This window comes from Leucoraja erinacea, unplaced genomic scaffold (assembly GCF_028641065.1).
Source record: "Leucoraja erinacea ecotype New England unplaced genomic scaffold, Leri_hhj_1 Leri_1027S, whole genome shotgun sequence".
NCBI classification, from domain to species: Eukaryota; Metazoa; Chordata; class Chondrichthyes; order Rajiformes; family Rajidae; genus Leucoraja; species Leucoraja erinaceus.
Window position 1 is genome coordinate 1520 of NW_026575261.1, and position 20981 is coordinate 22500.

Sequence of the window (20981 nt, forward strand, 5' to 3'; positions counted from 1 at the left end):
GTTTTTGTGCTGCTCACCAATCTCTCTGAGTATCTCTTCCCTGGATGTTTATGTCCTTATACCACGTGTTCTCACTCGAATCTACCCCATGAGGGCGGGCCTAAGGAGGCGCGTATCCCAATTGGGAACAATTTTGGTGAGCCCCAGGTTCCCAGCCAAGGTCTGTCAGTCCAGTTATTTAGTATATACTAGACCAAGTGCAGACCCGTTGGGTCTGTTCCCCCAACGTGTGGTTGTGGGGGGTGGGGGGGAGGCAGCATGCAGCGTCATACACACTAACTACCCCCCCCCCTCCCCCCCACACTCACGCTAATTACCCCCTTGATATTATATTAATTTGCTCCTTTTACTCCATAACCACCCTATCTACTGACGCATAGCCCCCAACTTGCAGTCACATCTAGAGAGGGGGGAGAGCAGAGAGGAGAGGAGAGGGGAGAGGAGAGGGGGAGAAGAGGAGAGGGGGAGAGGGGGGAGGGGGGGGGAGGGGAGGGGGGGGGGAGAGGAGGAGGGGGTTGAGAGAGAGGGAGAGGGAGAGGAGAGGGGTGGGTAGAGAGAGGGGTGGGGGAGAGAGGAGAGGGTGGGGGAGAGAGGAGAGGGGGGGGGGAGGAGGGGGGGGGAGGAGAGGAGAGAGAGGGGGAGAGGAGTGGGGGAGGAGGGTGGGGGGAGAGGAGTGGGGGGGGGGGGAGGAGAGGGGGTGAGGGAGAGGGGTTGAGGAGAAGGGGGGGAGAGGAGAGGGGGGAGAGAGGAGGGGAGGGGAGAGAGAGAGAGAGAAGGGGAGAGAGACTGGGGGAGAGAGAGAACGAAAGAGGGATAGGGAGAGAGAGAGAGAGAGAGAGAATGTATTTTTACTCAACCCAAACCCCCCAAACAACCATTTGCAGGCAGCGCTTTTTTCCCTCAAACTAACCATAACCATATTTTAATTTTCAAACCAAATTAAGGATACTTACTCTCAGCTGTGTAGACATTTGTTCAGTCATTCAGAGCTCAGACCTCCATGTTGTCGAAACTGATTGAGGCACACCACGTCCTGGTTTTATAGTCCCTCCCCCCTGCCTCCAGCGGGGGCAGCAGAGAGAATGGGGAATTTTGTAAGATCATTAATAGCTCTGTCATTTTTCATCGACGGGCAAAATCCTCAGCACACATACGGTGGAGGGGGGCTCTGAGCAAGGTGGCAAAAAATGACGGCCGTAGGTGGCGGCGTTCTCTCGGAAATCGCAGCACAGATCGCCAAAACCGGTCAAGAACAGAGTTATAGTAATATAGATTATGAAATTGTACACTAGGTGCTATATACACTGTGTGAATCTCTCCTGCTCCCTCCCGTTTGATTGTCAGTAGCTCCACTGGCTTCCACACTTTACCGTAGCGGTTAATTACCATTAAACTGCATTAAGTGATTGGATACAATGCCCTTGGAGACAGCGGTTCATTTGGCGGGAGGAGACCGAATTGTTGATTGGACGGGAATTTTAAGGCAAGCTGGTTGGTGATTGGACGCAACCCCCTTAAAGGCAGCGGTTGATTGGCCACCAAATAATCTGGCACAAATTGACAAATAAGAAAATATTAAAATCGCTGGTGGGTGCGAACTCATTGGACTACCTGCGCTGTATCTCCAAACTAAACAGTATAACATGGAGGTACATTCATTTAAAATAAAATTAAGTGATTATTTCACATGATTTCTCACTGTATCTGACCAATCTCTGTTTAAGATGTTTGGTCTGCCTTCGGCATTGATTCTGAACTAAAAACCTAAACCAGACTCAATGGTATCGTCACATTGGTCTCGGTAAACTCACACGTCTCTGCATTCAGGAGGCTGCCATGGTTGGAATCAGCAGCTCTGAGACCAGAGTGGGCAAAGCGCACTGAGATCAATACACAAGATGATAGCTCTTCTCAATAAAAAAACGGTGACGTTTTTCACTCCATGATTGCTAGGGCTTCTTGCAAGGTGATCTCTGACCTCGCTTAGTAAATATTGTCGTAACGATCAGTTGAGGTCAAATGAAGAAGATATGCATTAAATTGCTCAGGGAGCCCATGGATGTGTCATTGAAAGCAGTGAATAAAGCAATCACCACACTGCTTGTCCCCGCGTTTGTTGAAGTGACTTTTAAATTACTTGAAATAAAAGTTGGTTTATCTTTGTAACCGTGTCAACCGTGCTTCTAATGAAGGAGAAATCAATATACTTCTTTCTCTTACCTTCTGTAATTCAGTTGAATTTTATTTGACGTGGAAGATGCAAACATTGTCAGCTCCATCTGGACTTCACCCAGAGTGACTGGTGAGTCCAGGACAAGGGGCTACAGTTTCATAATAAGGGGGTAGGCCATTTAGGACTGAGATAAGGAAACACCTTTTCACCCAGAGAGTTGTGATTCTGTGCAATTATCTGCCACAGAAAACTGGATGTTTTCAAGAGAGAGTTAGATTGAGCTCTTAGGGCTAACGGAAGCAAGGGACACGTGGAGAAAGCATGAAGGGGGATACTGCTCTTAGATGATCAGGCATGATCAAATAGAATGGCAGTGCTGGCTCGAAATGCCTATTGGCCTACTCCTGCACCAATTGTCTATGTTTCTGTCTCTATGACTGGTAGAAATGCATGCTTCATTCTTAAAGGTATCTCGTGAGGGATTTGAAATCCCCGTCAAGTCATAATGTACCAATAAAGATGCTCTACTTTCTTTCCATAGATTATCTGCTCTAGTTTAGTTTAATAATAATAATAATAATAATAAATGTTATTTATGGGCGCCTTTCAAGAGTCTCAACTACACCTTACAAAAATTTAGGAAGTAGAGGAAAAACATGTAAGCGGAATGAAATAAATAGTAGAGCGATGACTAGTACACAAATTAATTCAAAACACAATATGAGGCTATTCAAGCACAGATGACAAGGGAGGGGATGTGGGGCTAAGGATAGGCAGAGTTGAAGAGATGGGTCTTGAGGCGGGACACGGAATTGCGGATCAGTTGGGGGAGGGACTTCCAGAGCCTGGGAGCTGCCCTGGAGAAGGCTCTGTCCCCAAAATTGCGGAGGTTGGACTTGTGGATGGAGAGGAGACCGGCTGATGTGGATCTGAGGGACCGTGAGGGTTGGTAGGGGGAGAGGAGGTCAGTGAGATATGGGGGGGGCAGATGGTGGAGAGCTTTGTAGGTGAGGACCAGGATTTTGTAGGTGATCCGGTGGGAGATGGGAAGCCAGTGAAGTTGTTTGAGGACTGGAGTGATGTGATGCCAGGATTTGGTGTGGGTGATGAGTCGGGCGGCTGCGTTCTGGACCAGTTGTAGTCGGTTGATGTAGGTGGAGCTGATGCCAAGGAGAAGTGAGTTGCAGTAGTCCAGTCGGGAGGAGATGAAGGCGTGGATGAGTCTTTCAGCAGCGGGAAGTGTGATAGATGGTCTGATTTTGGCGATGTTGCGGAGATGAAAGAAGGAGGTTTTAATGCCATGGCGGATGTGAGGCTCAAGGGAGAGGGTGGGATCAAAGATCACGCCAAGGTTGCGGGCCTGGGGAGATGGGGAGACAGTGGTGTGAGTGGGGTTATCGATTTTGCTGAGTGTGGATTTGGGGCCTATGAGGTGGAATTAAGTTTTATCGCTGTTGAGTTTGAGGAAGTTATGTTGCTTCCAGGTTTTTACAGCTGACAAATATGTGTTGATATGGGCGGGGGGTGGGGGGGTTGTGGGGGGTTGTGGGGGGATTTGGTGCCGAGGTAGATCTGGGTGTCATCGGCGTACCAGTGGAAGTCCTGGTTGAAGTGGCGGAGTATCTGACCAAGGGGGAGGATGTAGATGATGAAGAGGAGGGGGCCGAGTACGGAGCCTTGGGGAACGCCTTGAGTGACTGTGCCTGTAGCAGAGGTGTGGTTATGGAGAGAGATGAAGTGGGTTCTGTTGGAAAGGTAGGAACGGAGCCAGCTGAGTGTAGAGCTTTCAATGCCTAGGTCTTTGAGTCTGGTGAGCAAGATGTTATGGTTCACTGTATCGAAGGCTGCGCTCAGGTCGAGGAGGATGGGGATGTTGAGGGAACCAGTATCAGCAGAGGTGAGGAGGTCGTTGAGTACTTTGAGGAGAGCAGTCTCTGTGCTATGGAGGGGGCGAAAGCGAGATTGGAGGGGTTTAGATAGGTTATACGCAAGGAGGTGGGAATGAAGTTGTGACGCAACAATACGCACCAGGATTTTTGAAAGAAAGGCGACGTTTGAAATTGGGCGGTAGTTAATGAGAGAGGAGGGGTCGAGACCAGGTATCAGTTGCAGAGTTGAGTATTTGAGCATGATGAGGAGCCCGAGCAGCTGCAGGAAACAGCAGAGCGGTTGTCTCTGAGGGTGAGGGTGCAGAGAGGTGTCCAGCAGAGAAGGTGAAGAGGGCTGTCCAGCAGTGAGGGTGCAGGGAGGTGTCCAGCGGTGCAGGTGGAGAGAGTATCCAGCGGTGAGGGAGCAGAGTGGTTGTCCAGCAGAGCTGGTGCAGCGAGGGGTCCAGCAGTGAGGGAGCAAAGAGGTTGCCACGCAGCGCAGATGCAGCGAGGTGTCCAGCATTGAGGGGGCAGATGGGTTGTCCAGCAGAGCAGATGTAGAGGTAGTCCAGCGATGAGGGTGCAGGGAGTATCCAGCATTGCAGGTGCAGAGAGGTTGTCCAGCGGTGCAGGTGCAGGGAGGTGTCCAGCGTCGACGGTGCACAGGCACAGGCAGCTAACAGACAGGCAGGTAGGTAACAGGTAGGTAACAGACAGGTGACAAAGGGGGAGGCGGGGCGGCGGGCGGAGAAGCGGCGAACAATCAACGCCAGCGTCCTCTCCGGGCAGCGTGCAGGGTTTTAACGGTTCTAGCGGCTACAAATATAGGCCGCAGGGTGACAATCGTTCCACGGCCGAAAACGGCCAAAAAACGCCACAGACCACCGCAACCGGAGCGATCCTCCAGTGGTACCTCGTCAGCTGGTAGGTCCAGGCCTCGTCCGGGATGGAAATAAACCGCAGTCGGCAATTGAAGCAATTGATGCCGACTCGCTGTAAGGGACCGTTGTCAATTTGAATCTGCCGCCGCCGCCGCCATTTTATAGTTTAGTGATACAGCACGGAAACCGGCCCTTCGACCCACCGAATCCGCACCGGCCAGCAATCCCCGCACACAAACACTATCCCACATACACTAGTGACAATTTACATTTGTACCAAGCCAATTAACCTACAACCTGTGCGTCTTTGGAGAGTGGGAGGAAACGGAATATCTCAGAGAAAACCAACGCAGCTCACAGGAGAACGTATAAACTCCGTACAGACAGCACCGGTCATCAGAAAAGAACCCGGGTCTTTGGCGCTGTCAGGCAGCCACTGTACCGCTGCGCCACCGTGCCGCAAGGTATCTCGTGCGAGATTTGAAAGTCCCGTCAATTCATATTATCTGTTTAGTTTAGTTGATAGATACAGCGCGGAAACAGGCCCTTCGGCCCACCGAGACCACACCGACCCCTGCACACGAACAATATCCTGCACACAGTTCTTCAGGCTGAGAGTCAGGGGAGAGGGAAATTAGAGGTATGAAAAGATACAAAACAAACCCCAGAACAGAATGATCTGTCCGGTCTTTTTTCACCTCTAGTTTTCCTAATAATATGGAAACCTTTGAACCATTGAAACTAAGATAGACACAAAATGCTGGAGTAACTCGGTGGGACAAGGAATGGGTGACGTTTTGGGTTGAGGCCCTTCTTCAAACCCTTCAAACATTGAACCAGCTCATTGGAGGTCTGTGAAACAGTGCAGGGCAATGCACCTTCTAATTTTGTCCAGCACATTGGGGAAGCGGGTTATGCTATGCTCTAAACCCTTGGCAACAAAAGTCAATCGCTCCCCCCTCCCCCCCCCCAACAGAAAGAAACTGCAGATGCAACCGTCGCCCAAAATGTCAATGATTCCGGGAATGCCGAGGCGACAGGGTGAGAGAGATGGAAGGGAAGATAGGGAGTGAGAGAGCGTGGGAGAATGAGAGAGAGTCGATGCGCGAGAGAGAGAGAGAGAGAGAGAGAGGGAGAGAGGGAGGAAGGGACGAGGAAAGCGAAAGACAGAGAGACACAACGTGGGTCGATAGGTGAATGACTAACCTGCACACGAAGAAGAAGCTCGCGGTCTGAGCCCTCAAACATAAACGTGCGTTTTAAGAAATTCTCAATGTCGTCAATGCATCGACCTACATTCCTCAGTGTAATTGTGTTTGACAACGTATTAATGGCGTCGCGTTCTTTCATAGCACATAGTTGGTGTGGACAAGCTTTTCCCTTTGAGAATAGGGAAGATTCAAACAAGAGGACATGACTTCAGAATGAAGGGACAGAAGTTTAGGGGTAATATGAGGGGGGAACTTCTTTACTCAGAGAGTGGTAGCGGTGTGGAATGAGCTTCCAGTGGAAGTGGTGGAGGCAGGTTCATTGGTATCATTTAAAAATAAATTGGATAGGTATATGGATGAGAAGGGAATGGAGTGTTATGGTATGAGTGCAGGCAGGTGGGACTAAGGGGAAAAAATAGTTCGGCACGGACTTGTAGGGCCGAGATGGCCTGTTTCCGTGCTGCAATTGTTATATGGTTATATGGTTATATGGTTAATTAATATTTGGACAAAAGACAATTACATTTACTGAGGAATGTTGATCGATTAATTGATGACACATTATTTAACCACGCGTTAACCGCTGGATGTTAACCCCATCATTCAATCGTGGCTGGTCTACCTTTTCCTCTCAATACCATTCTCCTGCCTTCTCCCCATAACTCTTGACACATGGACCAATCTTGACTATCAATCTCGGCCTTCCATATACCCATTTTCCGGTTTGAAGGTTAATTGGCCCTCAGTAAATCGCCCCCAGTGCGTAGGGAGGGATGAGAAAGAACTAATGTCAACGAGTGATCGTTGGAAGGCGGGGACTCTACGCGATAAAGGGCCTTTTTCTATGCTGTACTTTCAAACAATTTATTCAACCGTTCAAGAATATTTGACTTTTTACGCGTTCTCTTTGATCTGGGTCTCCATGCTGACTCAACGACTCCGGCTCTTTCTCAGATGATACGTCGGTGACGGACCATCAGACTTTGGAGGAGTTGGCCGGATCTCCCGGACAGAAGGTGGGGTGGTGTACAATCGAGGACGGCAATAGTAACCATGTGATGTACTACTGTTTCAGACAATACCCGTGCGAGGGGGGGGGGGGGGGTAAACTGGTCTTCTCTTACGTTGCCGATAACGTGCAGCCAAAAACACCGGTGCAGCCGGAGAGTTTCCATCTGCCAAACAAAGTTACACGGTTTATGTATCGGACACACCCCCTTCCTTTATTCTGACCAATCAGAAATGAACATTGAGCGAAGTTCGTGTGAGCAGCTTCGTCACTCCTGCCCTCGCCGATCTCAATGTGGAGAGAACTAACTCGGAACAAAGATGCTTCTGATACTGCGATTGATCCTCTGCGTCCACTGTGAGTGAATGTGAATAATCTATAACTTTGTTGCTGCTCTCGTCCTTTCTTCTGCGCATTCCATTTATTTCACATCGTTCCTCCAATAGATTACGTTTCAGTCAATCTTCGTCTCCGTTTCCTCTTCTCCTCACGCTCTTTTCCCTTTTGCGACCCACCACTCTCCCTCTCCGCTCTCCATCACCTCGTCTTCATCCTCTTCCTTACCTCCTTAGGGAGCGGCACAGAGGCGCAGATGCTGCTTCACCGCCTGCACACAACCGGGATCGATTCTGACCTCGGGTGATGCCTGCGTGGAACCCTCACTAATAAAGTACCTGTCAGTCGCCGCTTAGAAGTATGCAAATGACGTTCTCCACAGCCGTCTGTGGCAATGAGTTCCACAGATTCACTGGCTAAAGAAATTCCTCCTCATCTACATTTGAAATATACATCCTTTTATTCTGACTGTGCCCCGTGGTTCTCCAATCTCCCAGTACCCGAAACATCCTTTTTCTGCGCCCACTCTATCCAGTCTTTTCATTAACCGCTAAGTTTTAATACAATGTCCACTCATCCTTCTAAACTTCAGCGAGTACAGGCCCAGCGGCTTCAAACGCACCTCATACGTTAACCCTATGATCTCCGGAATCATTTTCGTAAATCTGCTCTGGATCCTCTCCAACGAAAGCAAACCCTTGATCGTTGGTGGGGCCCATGACTGCTCGAAATATGCGAAATGATACCTCACCAGCGCCGAAAAATACTCTGCATTACATCGTTAAATAATTCGTCTCGCTAGGACGAACCGTCGATTTTTCTGGCTGTACATTTCAATCAATTCAGTTAATCAATTCAGTTAAGTTATTTTATATTCTAGCCGTCCTCTTTGCTCCGGGACTCCGTCTTTACTCAACGCCTCCCCGTCTCTTACGCAGATACAACCTCGGTGACGGTCCGTCAGACTCCGGACGCTCTGTCTATATTGCCCGACCAGAAGGTGGTGGTGAATTGCATTGTAGATGGCGGTAGCAGCAGTAACTACATGTATTGGTACAGACAATACCCGGGAGCGGGGCCACAGATGCTGTTTTATTCAGTAGGAGAGGGAAACGTGCAGCCAGATAATTCGGTGGACGGATTGAAGGCAGAGAGACCGAAACCCAACGAGTTCTATTTAACGTCGTCCCGCTTAGAGGCAAATTCGTCGGCCGTGTATTTCTGCGCCTGGTCCACACAGCGACTCGGAGAAACGAGGGTGACACACAAAAACCTCACACATCCTTCCATTTACAGTGAGCGCCCCCCTCTGGCAGTGAGGTCCTTGTGCTGTTCCCCCCGTCACTCTGAGATTTTCTATGTTTCTGTTTCTATGACTGGCAGAAATGCATGCTTCATTCTTAAAGGTATCTCGTGTGGGATTTAAAATCCCCGTCTAGTGATAATGTACCAGTAAAGATGCTCTACTTTCTTTCCATAGATTATCTGCTCTAGTTTATTTTAATAATAATAATAATAAATGTTATTTATGGATGCCTTTCAAGAGTCTCAACTACACCTTAACAAAATTTAGCAAGTAGAGGAAAAACATGTAAGCGGAATGGAATAAATAGTAGAGAGATGACTAGTACACAAATTAAAGACAGAATTCAATTCAAAACACAAATGAGGCAATTCAAGCACAGAAGAAAACGGAGGGGATGTGGGGCTAAGGATAGGCAGAGTTGAAGAGATGGGTCTTGAGGCGGGACTGGAAGATGGTGAGGAACACGGAATTGCGGATCAGTTGGGGGAGGGAGTTCCAGAGCCTGGGAGATGCCCTGGAGAAGGCTCTGTCCCCAAAACTGCGGAGGTTGGACTTGTGGATGGAGAGGAGACCGGCTGATGTGGATCTGAGGGGCCGTGAGGGTTGGTAGGGGGAGAGGAGGTCAGTGAAATATGGGGGGGACAGATGGTGGAGAGCTTTGTAGGTGAGGACCAGGATTTTGTAGGTGATCCGGTGGGAGATGGGAAGCCAGTAAAGCTGTTTGAGGACTGGAGTGATGTGATGCCAGGATTTGCTGTGGGTGATGAGTCGGGCGGCTGCGTTCTGGACCAGTTGGAGTCGGTTGATGTAGGTGGAGCTGATGCCAAGGAGAAGTGAGTTGCAGTAGTCCAGTTGGGAGGAGATGAAGGCATGGACGAGTCTTTCAGCAGCGGGAGGTGTGAGAGGGTCTGAGTTTGGCGATGTTGCGGAGGTGAAAGAAGGAGGTGTTAATGACATGCCGGATGTAAGGCTCAAGGGAGAGGGTGGAATCAAAGATCACGCCAAGGTTGCGGGCCTGGGGAGATGGGGAGACAGTGGTGTGAGTGGGGTTATTGATTTTGCTGAGTGTGGATTTGGAGCCTATGAGGTGGAATTCTGTTTTATCGCTGTTCAGTTTGAGGAAGTTATGTTGCTTCCAGGTTTTTTATAGCTGACAACTAGGTGTTGATATGGGAGGGGGGGGGGGTTGTGGGGGGATTTGGTGCCGAGGTAGATCTGGGTGTCATCGGCGTACCAGTGGAAGTCCAGCTTGAAGTGGCGGAGTATCTGACCAAGGGGGAGGATGTAGATGATGAAGAGGAGGGGGCCGAGTACGGAGCCTTGGGGAACGCCTTGAGTGACTGTGGCTGTAGCAGAGGTGTGGTTATGGAGAGAGATGAAGTGGGATCTGCTGGAAAGGTAGAAACGGAGCCAGCTGAGTGCAGAGCCTTCAATGCCGAGGTCTTTGAGTCTGGTGAGCAAGATGTTATGGTTCACTGTATCGAAAGCTGCGCTCAGGTCGAGGAGGATGGGGATGTTGAGGGAACCACTATCAGCAGAGGTGAGGAGGTCGTTGAGGACTTTGAGGAGAGCAGTCTCTGTGCTATGGAGGGGGCGAAAGCGAGATTGGAGGGGTTTAGATAGGTTATACGCAAGGAGGTGGGCATAAAGTTGTGACGCAACGATACGCTCCACGATTTTTGAAAGAAAGGCGAGGTTTGAAATTGGGCGGTAGTTAATGAGAGAGGACGGATCGAGACCAGGTATCTTTAAGGTTGGTGTGACAGCAGCAGTTTTGAAAGCGGAGGGGGAATTCCTTGGTACAATGAGGAGTTGAAGAGATTATTGTGGTAGGGGCAGAGAACGGGGAGGCAGGACTTCAGCAGGCGAGTGGGGAGAGGGTCGAGGGAGCAGGTAGTGGGTTTGGAAGAGCTTATGAGTTTGGAGATTTCTGCAGGGGTGACCAGGTCAAACTGAGAGAAGGAGCAGAATGGAGGAGGGGTAAGGAGGTCAGTGGAGATGTTGAAAGGAGGGGACTTGGTAGGTGGTGGAGTAGATGCTGGGGAGTCGGGTACAGGGGATAAAGATTGATAGGTGGTGCTGATTTTATCAGCGAAAAAGTGGAGGAATGAGTTGCAGAGATCTCTACTGGCTCGAGGCTTGAGGAGGTTGCCCACTGTGGAGAAGAGGGTTCTGTGGTTTAGGCAGGGATCGGTGAAGATTGTGGAGAGGTAGGCAGATTTTGCAGCAATGAGAGCATCTTTGTAGTCAGTGAGGTGGAGTTTGTAATCTTCATGGTGGACTGTGAGAGATGATTTATTTGTGATTCGTTCAAGTCGGCGACCAGTCTGATTCAGTTTACGAAGTGCAGGTGTGTACCAGAGTGAAGATGTGTTGAAGTTACGGTTCTTGTTTTGAGGGGGGGGGGGGGGGGGGGGGGGCAGAATGTTAAGGGAGGTAGACAAGGTGGAGTTGAGATGGTTTATGAGATCATCATGTGAGATATGTTTTGAGTCCAGGGGTAGAGTGGTGGAGAGCACGTCAGAGAGATGGTGGGGTATCGATGGATTTTAGATTACGGAAGGTGATTTCTCGGAGGAAGCGGGGGCGAGGTGTCGGAGAAGGGATGGTGAACCGTATAAGCTTATGATCAGAGAGGGGGGAGAGGCATAGATGGAGGTCGACTACCGGTTGATTTGTATATATCAAGTATGTGACCTTTGTCATGGGTGGGAAAGGTGACGTGCTGAGTGACAGAGAAGTTGTCAAGTAAAAAGGCGAATTCAGATGCGAGCTTGCAGGTGGGGGAGTCCATGTGAATATTTAAGTCACCAAGTAGCAGCAGACGTGGGGAGAGGGATGAGGCAAGTGTGAGTAGTTCAGTGGTCAGATAGGTAGGAGGGGTTTGGTTTAGGTGGCCGGTAAATGGGGATGACTGTCCTGGAAGAAAGGGCATTGAAGGAGAGGAATTCAAATGATGCTACTGGGGGGAGGGTGAGTTCAGTTATCCAGTTGAAAAGTTGAAAATAACAGCGAGACCACCTCCATGGCGGGAGGGGCGGGGTTTGGAGATGTAATTAAATCCAGGTGGGGATGCTTGATTGAGGGAGAAGAAGACATTGGGATGTTGCCAGGTTTCAGTGAGCAGAAGGGAGTCCAGAGTGCTGTCAAAGGAATAGTTCATGGAGAGCAAGGGCTTTGCTGTTGAGCGACCTGGTGTTGAGGAGGGCAAAGTTGGCACTGTGAGAGGGTGGAGGGATGGGGGCAGGCTGGAAAGATCTTAAGTTGTCCCAGTTGACAATGCGTGCGGTCAACTGGGATGGGGGATAACGCGGTTGAGGGGTTGCAGAGCGTGGTAGTGAGCAGATGGATGTAATGGAATGGCCGTGGTTGAAGTAAACAAGCTTGCGTCGAGAGCCTCTGTGGATGAAACGGGGTCGACGTAGAAGTCTAAGCTGTTTAATGACTTGGATGCAGGATGGGATGCGGTTGTTGAAAAGACCAATCAGTTGCAGAGTTGAGTATTTGAGCATGATGAGGAGCCCGAGCAGCTGCAGGAAACAGCAGAGAGGTTGTCTCTGAGGGTGAGGGTGCAGAGAGGTGTCCAGCAGATAAGGTGAAGAGGGCTGTCCAGCAGTGAGGGTGCAGAGAGGTGTCCAGCGGTGCAGGTGGAGAGAGTATCCAGCGGTGAGGGAGCAGAGTGGTTGTCCAGCAGAGCAAATGTAGAGGTAGTCCAGCGATGAGGGTGCAGAGAGTATCCAGCAGTGCAGGTGCAGCGAGGTGTCCAACGGTGCGGGTGCACAGGCACAGGCACAGGCAGGTAACAGACAGGCAGGTAGGTAACAGGTAGGTAACAGGTAGGTAACAGGTAGGTAACAGGCAGGTAGGTAATAGGTAGGTAACAGACAGGTGACAAAAGGGGGGGGGGGGGCGGGCGGAGAAGCGGCGAACAATCAACGCCAGCGTCCTCTCCGGGCAGCGTGCTGCGTTCTAACGGTTCTAGCGGCTACCAATATAGGCCGCAGGGTGACAATCGTTCCACGGCCGAAAACGGCCAAAAAACGCCACAGACCACCGCAACCGGAGCGATCCTCCAGTGGTACCTCGTCAAGTGGTAGGACCAGGCCTCGTCCGGGATGGAAATAAACCGCAGTCGGCAATTGAATCAATTGATGCCGACTCGCTGTAAGGGACCGTTGTCAATTTGAATCTGCCGCCGCCGCCGCCATTTTATAGTTTAGTGGTACAGCACGGAAACCGGCCCTTCGACCCACCGAATCCGCACCGGCCAGCAATCCCCGCACACAAACACTATCCCACATACACTAGTGACAATTTACACTTGTACCAAGCCAATTAACCTACAACTTGTGCGTCTTTGGAGAGCGGGAGGAAACGGAAGTTCTCAGAGAAAACCAACGCAGCTCACAGGAGAACGTATAAACTCCGTACAGACAGCACCGGTCATCAGAAAAGAACCCGGGTCTTTGGCGCTGTCAGGCAGCCACTGTACCGCTGCGCCACCGTGCCGCAAGGTATCTCGTGCGAGATTTGAAAGCCCCGTCAATCCATAGTGAAACAACAAAGATGCTCAATTTTCTTAACATAGATTATCTGTTTAGTTTAGTTGAGAGATACCGCGCGGAAACAGGCCCTTCGGCCCACCGAGACCACACCGACCCCTGCACACGAACAATATCCTGCACACAGTTCTTCAGGCTGAGAGTCAGGGGAGAGGGAAATTAGAGGTACGAAAAGATACAGAACAAACCCCAGAACAGAATGATCTGTTCGGTACCTTTTTTCACCTCTAGTTTTCCTATTAATATGGAAACCTTTGAACCATTGAAACGAAGATAGACACAAAATGCTGGAGTAACTCGTGACAAGGAATGGTTGACGTTTTGGGTTGAGGCCCTTCTTCAAACCCTTCAAACATTGAACCAGCTAATTGGAGGTCTGTGAAACAGTGCAGGGCAATGCACCTTTTAGTTTTGTCCAGCACATTGGGGAAGCTATGTTCTAAAACCTTGGCAACAAAAGTCAATCGCCCCTCCCCCCCTCCCCCCCCCAACAGAAAGGAACCGCAGATGCAACCGTCGCCCAAAATGTCAATGATTCCGGGAATGCCGATGCGACAGGGTGAGAGAGATGGAATGGAAGATAGGGAGTGAGAGAGCGTGGGAGAGTGAGGGAGAGTGGGAATGGGAGCGGGGAGGGAGGGCGGGAGGGAGGGGAGGGAGGGAAGGAGGGAGGGAGGGAGGGAGGGGAGGGAGGGAGGGAGGGAGGGAGGGAGGGAGGGGAGGGAGGAAGGAGGGAGGGAAGGAGGGAGGGAGGGATAGAGGGAGGGAGGGAGGGAGGGAGGGAGGGAGGGGAGGGAGGAGGGACGGAGGGAGGTAGGAGGGAGGGAGGGAGGGAGGGAGGGAGGGAGGGAGGGAGGGAGGGAGGGAGGAGGGGAGGGAGGGGGAGGGAGGGAGGGAGGGGAAGGGGGAGGGAGGGGAGGGAGGGAGGGGAGGGAAGAAGTAAGGGGGGGAGGGAGGGAGGGAGGGAGTGAGGGAGGCGGGAGGGAGAGGGCGGAAGGAGGGAAGGAGGGAGGGAGGGATGTGAGGGAAGGAGGGAGGGAGGAGGGAGGGGAGGGAGGGGAGGAGGGAGGGAGAGGTGAAAGGAGGAGGGAAGTAGGGGGGGGAGAGGGAGAGTGGGGGGAGGGGAGGAGGGGATGAGGGGGAGGGAGGGAGGGAGGGAGGGAGGGAGGGAGGGAGGGAGGGAGGGAGGGAGGGAGGGAGGGAGGAGGGAGGGAGGGAGGGAGGGGAGGGAGGGAGGGAAGGAGGGAGGATGGGAGGGAAGGAGGAAGGGAGGGAGGTAGGGAGGATGGGAGTGAAGGAGGGAGGGAAGGAGGCAAAGACAGAGAGACACAACGTGGGTCGATAGGTGAATGACTAACCTGCACACGAAGAAGAAGCTCGCGGTCTGAGCCCTCAAACATAAAGGTGCGTTTTAAGAAATTGTCAATGTCGTCAATGCATCGACCTACATTCCTCAGTGTAATTGTGTTTTGACAAAGTATTAATGACGTCGCGTTCTTTCTTAGCACTTAATTAATATTTGGACAAAAGACAATTACATTTACTGAGGAATGTTGATCGATTAATTGATGACACATTATTTAACCACGCGTCAACCGCTGGATGTTAACCCCATCATTCAATCGTGGCTGGTCTACCTTTTCCTCTCAATACCATTCTCCTGCCTTCTCCCAATAACTCTTGACACATGGACCAATCTTGACTATCAATCTCGGCCTTCCATATACCCATTTTCCGGTTTGAAGGTTAACTGGCCCCCAGTAAATCGCCCCCAGTGCGTAGGGAGGGATGAGAAAGAACTAATGTCAACGAGTGATCGTTGGAAGGCGGGGACTCTACTGGATAAAGGGCCTTTTCCTATGCTGTACTTTCAAACAATTTATTCAACCGTTCAAGAATATTTGACTTTTTACGCGTTCTCTTTGATCTGGGTCTCCATGCTGACTCAACGACTCCGGCTCTTTCTCAGATGATACGTCGGTGACGGACCATCAGACTTTGGAGGCGTTGGCCGGATCTCCCGGACAGAAGGTGGGGTGGTGTACAATCGAGGACGGCAATAGTAACCATGTGATGTACTACTGGTACAGACAATACCGGGTGAAGGGGGGGGATAACCTGTTCTTCTCTTACGTTGCCGATAACGTGCAGCCAGAGACACCGGTGCAGCCGGAGAGTTTCCATCTGCCAAACAAAGTTACACGGATTATGGATCGGACACACCCCCTTCCTTTATTCTGACCAATCAGAGATGAACATAGAGCGAAGTTCATGTGAGCAGCTTCGTCACTCCTGCCCTCGCCGATCTCAATCCGGAGAGAACTAGCTCGGAACAAAGATGCTTCTGATACTGCGATTGATCCTCTGCGTCCACTGTGAGTGAATGTGAATAATCTATTCCTATTTTGCTGCTCTCTTCCTTTCTTCTTCGCATTCCATTTATTTCACCTCGTTCCTCCAATAGATTACGTCTCAGTCAATCTTCGTCTCCGCTTCCTCTTCTCCTCACGCTCTTTTCCCTTTTGCGACCCACCCCTCTCCCTCTCCGCTCTCCATCATCTCGTCTTCAATCCTCTTCCTTACCTCCTTAGGGAGCGGCACAGAGGCGCAGATGCTGCTTCACCGCCGGCACACACCCGGGATCGATTCTGACCTCGGGTGATGCCTGCATGGAAACTAATTAAGTACCTGTCAATCTCCGCTAAGAAGTATGCAAATGACGTTCTCCACAGCCGTCTGTGGCTATGATTTCCACAGATTCACTGGCTAAAGAGATTCCTCCTCATCTACATTTTAAATATACATCCTTTTATTCTGACTCTGTGCCCCGTGGTTCTGCAATCTCCCAGTACCCGAAACATCCTTTTTCTGCGCCCACTCTATCCAGTCTTTTCATTAACCGCTAAGTTTTAATATAATGTCCCCTCATCCTTCTAAACTTGAGCGAGTACAGGCCCAGCGGCTTCAAACGCACCTCATACGTTAACCCTATGATCTCCGGAATCATTTTCTTAAATCTGCTCTGTATCTTCTCCAACGAAAGCCAACCCTTAATCGTTGGTGGGGCCCATGGCTGCTCGAAATATGCGAAATGATACCTCACCAGCGCCGAAAAAAGCCTCTGCATTACATCGTTAAATAATACGTCTCGCTAGGACGAACGGACGATTTTTCTGGCGGTACATTTCAACCAATTCAGTTAATCAATTCAGTTAAGTTATTCTATATTCTAGCCGTCCTCTTTGCTCCGGGACTCCGTCTTTACTCAACGCCTCCCCGTCTCTTACGCAGATACAACCTCGGTGACGGTCCGTCAGACTCCGGACGCTCTGTCTATATTTCCCGACCAGAAGGTGGTGGTGAATTGCATTGTAGATGGCGGTAGCAGCAGTAACTCCAGGTATTGGTACAGACAATACCCGGGAGCGGGGCCACAGATCCTGTTTTCTTCAGCAGGAGAGGGAAACGTGCAGCCAGATAATTCGGTGGACGGATTGAAGGCAGAGAGACCGAACCTCAACGAGTTCTATTTAAAGTCCTCCGTCTTAGAAGCAAAGTCGTCGGCCGTGTATTTCTGCGCCTGGTCCACACAGCGACTCGGAGAAACGAGGGTGACACACAAAAACCTCACACATCCTTCCATTTACAGTGAGCGCCCCCCTCTGGCAGTGAGGTCCTTTTGCTGCTCCCCCCCCCCCCGTCACTCTGAGTATATTTCTTCACCTAGATCGTTTCTGACCTTCATTTCCCCTGCAGAGCCATGTGCTTTTCAAAATGTCTAAACACGCCAATATCGGATCTGCCGCCACCACCACCCCGACAGCACTTTCTTTTCGGAGATAAACAGACAGACAGACAGACAGACAGACAGACAGACAGACAGACAGACAGACAGACAGACAGACAGACAGACAGACAGACAGAGCGCTAGAGATATATAGATAGATAGATGTAGAAATTAGAGTCATGTAGAGTGAGCAAGAGAAAGGGAGAGATGAATAGAGAGATAGTACGATTTGTTTGTTGGTTCGTTCGTTCCGGATAAGGCGCGGTGCACAAGTCTTATATGTTTCTTTTTGTATTCACTTTTAGTTTCAAGATTTCGTGTACCTTGTTATATGTTGTGACTGTTGGCAGAGCAATTTCCCTCCGGGGATCAATAAAGGTTTATCGAATCGTACCGTATCGTAAATAAGTGTGTACTTTCTTGCTGCTAATCATATGGTCATAAGGTCATAGAGATGCAGTGTGGAAACAGGCCATTCGTCCTAACTCGCCCACACCGACCAACAGTTTTCCAGCTGCACTTATCCTACTTGCCTGCGCTTGGTCCATATCACTATATTACTATTAAATCTCTTCCACTTATCCCTGAACCTGCGTCCTCTGGTTCTTGGTTCCCCTACTCTGGGCTAATACCCAGTGAATGTATCCGATCTATTCATTTCATGATTTTGTGACACAGCAGGCGGCTTGGTGCCATCGCAACAACCTGGAGCGCAATGCACTTCAAAGAGCGGGATTGACTGTAGGTTTAGGAAATCTCCCCCTCCCCTCACCCCACTCACCATCAACAACACCACAGTCACATATGTGGAGTGTTGTAACGTCCTGGGAACCATCATCTCCAAGGACCTTAAATGGGCTACCATCGACTCCCCGGTCAAAAAGGCACAACAGAGGACATACTTCTTGCGGCAGCTGAGGAAGCGCAATCTGCCACAGGCAATGATGGTCCAATTCAATACATCCTTCGTAGAGTTTGGCCAAATCCTCTCCATCGTGGTCTGGATTGGCTCAGCCACCGAGCACGACATCCGGAGGCTGCAGCGAATCGTCCGATCAGCTGAGAAGCTTGTTGGCTGCAACTTTCCTTCCATTGATGAACAGTACACTGCAAGGGCCAGGAAGCGAGCGGGCAAGATTATCTCCGACCTCTCTACCCCTGGCCACAATTACATTGAATCAGTTCCTTCCAGAAGGAGACTCCAGACTGTCAAAGCTGCCACAGCCAGACATGAAAAAAGTTATTTTCCACGAGTACTAGCTCTACTCAATACCCAAAAATCTGCAACCTCCTTTTGCACTGGTACCTGATTTAATTCACATGTTTAATCAATAATGTTTTATTATAAATGCTTAATGTTTTATGTGTCATTCCTAACTGTCACTTAATTTCGTTGTCGCTTGCGGGCAAATTCCATGTATGTGAATGCTTGGCCAATAAACTTATCATGCATTCATACATTCATTCATACATACATTCATTCATTCATCCAATCATTCATTCATTCAGTTGTACCCAACGACCATGGACATTCAAGGAACCATGCACTTGTACTCTTAGATCCGTACGCTCTACAACACTAGTCAGAGGCCAACCATCTACTGTGTAGGTCCTGCTCTTGTTCGACGTCCCAAAATACAACACCTCACATTATCTGTATTGAATACGATCAACCACCCACAGGGCCATTCCATCCGGATCCTGCTGTATTCCTTCACATTCATCTTCACTAGCTGTAAAATCATTAACTTTTGTATCATCAGCAAACTTGCTAATCTTGCCCTGTATGTTCTCATCCAACTCATTGATGTTGATGATAAACAGTAACAGGCCCAGCACCGAGCCCTGAGGCACAGCACTAGTCACAGGCATCCAGTGTGAGAAGCAACCTTCCAACATTACCATCTGATTCATTCTATGGAGCTAATTTGATATCCAATGAGCTATCTCTCCTTGGATCCCTTGCAATCCAACCTTCCAAAGCAGCCTGACACAGAATACTCTCCAGTAGACTACCAACTACAGATGTTAAGCTCAGCACAGAAAGGTCGGATTCGGAATGAGAGTTGTAGTGCTGAGCCACCGCGAGATCAGGTTGGTTAAAGCGAACTGACCGGAATCGATCGCCAAGCCTGCGCATGCTTTAACCGATGTAGAGCAGTTGAATCCGAAAGATAGATTCGCTCCATAGATGCTGCCTCACCCGCTGATTTTTCCCATCAATTGTGCCTACCTTTGATTTTGCCACCTACTGCAGTTCATTCTTAAACAGATACGAAATTCGGATAACCTTGGACTAGTGTGAATGTGTGATGAATTGTCAGGGTTGTCTCCAAAGGCCATAATATCGTAAGACATAAGTGCAGAAATAGATCATAGATCATCCACAGTCAGTAGGATGTGGAGGCTCAGTAGGAACCCCGTTGCTGCCTGCTTCCCTATTCCCCTGACACCGCTATCTTCAAAAGCCAATCTAGCTATCTCTTGAAAGTTTCCAGAGAACCGGCCGCCAGAGAATTCCACAGACTCACAAATCGATGTATGAAAAAAATGTTTACTCATCTCCGTTCTAAACGACGTAACCCTTATTCTTAAACTGTGCCCCCTACTTCTGGACTGTGTCCGTCCAGCTTGTCCATACCCTTATTAATCTTATATGTTTCAACACGATCCCCTCTTATCCTTCTAAATTCCAAAGTATACAAGACTAGGGAAGAGCCAGAGACTTTAAGATTTTGCCTTCCACCACAGTGAGGAGGTGTTTGGTGAACTCACTGTGGTGGATGTTAAATTTGTGTTGATTGTGTGTTTTTGTCATTTTTTAAATTATATGTATGACTGCAGGGAAACGGGAAACAGAATTTCGTTCAGACCGAAAGGTCTGAATGACAATAAACGAATCTAATCTAATCTAGCCGCTCAATTCTCTCACAGACATATATGACAGACCCGTGATCCCAGGAATTAACCCTGTGAACGTACGCTGCACTTCTTCAAAAGCAAGAATGTCCGTCCTCAAAGTTAGAGATCAAAACTGCACACAATACTCCAGGTGTGTTCTCACTAGGGCCCTGTACAACTGCAGAATGGTGTTGGTGTTGTGTTGAGTTGCAGCGAGCAACAGCGGTGGAGATATGTGGGGCAGCTAGAATGTAATGACAGCGAAACTTTTAAGGAGCGAGAGAGAGAGAGAGACGAGAGAGAGAGAGAGAAAGAGAGGGGGAGAGAGAGATAGAGAGGGGAGAGATAGATAGAGAGAGGAGAGATATATAGAGAGAGATGGAGAGAGGGAGGGATAGAGAGAGAAGGAGAGAGAGATAGAAAGAGAGAGAGGGAGAGAGAGAGAGAGATAGAGAGGGAAAGGGGGAGATATAGAGAGAGAGAGGAGGAGAGAGAGAGAGAGGAGAGAGAAGGAGAGAGAGAGAGGAGAGAAGGAGAGGAGAGGGAGGAGGGGAGAGAGGGGACGGGAGGAGAGGGAAAGAGGGAGAAGGAGAGAGAGGAAGAGGAGAGAGAGAGAGAGAGAGAGAGAGAGAGAGAGAGAGAGGGGAGGAGAGGGAGGTTTTGGAGAGAGAGGAGAGAGAGGAGAGGAGGAGAGAGAAGAGGGGAGGAGGGAGAGAGGAGAGGCGAGAGGAGAAGAGAGAGAGATGAGGAAGAGAGAAGAGAGGAGAGAGAAGAGAGAGGAGAGGAGGAGAGGAGAGAGAGAGAGAGAGAGAGAGAGAGAGAGAGAGAGAGAGAGAGAGAGAGAGAGAGAGAGAGAGAGAGAGAGAGGGGGGGAGAGAGAGGGGGAGGAGCGGAGAGAGAGAGAGGAGAGAGAGAGCGAGAGAACGAGAGAGAGAGAGAGAGAGAGA

General features: G+C 49.8%; 1 protein-coding gene and 1 gene segment (V, D, J or C); both read left to right on the plus strand.

The window, feature by feature from the left end:
* The first annotated feature begins 7361 nt into the window (after positions 1-7361).
* Positions 7362-15587, plus strand: LOC129715124 (uncharacterized). The gene is made up of 3 exons (XM_055664992.1): positions 7362-7499; positions 8417-8884; positions 15316-15587. Exons 1-3 carry the CDS (start codon positions 7463-7465, stop codon positions 15585-15587), a joined length of 777 nt encoding a protein of 258 aa, XP_055520967.1. The 5' UTR covers positions 7362-7462.
* Positions 15467-20088, plus strand: LOC129715125 (T cell receptor beta variable 6-1-like). The segment is given in 4 exon segments: positions 15467-15721; positions 16638-17014; positions 17812-17874; positions 20068-20088. Coding segments are annotated over 4 exon segments (498 nt in total).
* Positions 20089-20981: the final 893 nt, after the last annotated feature.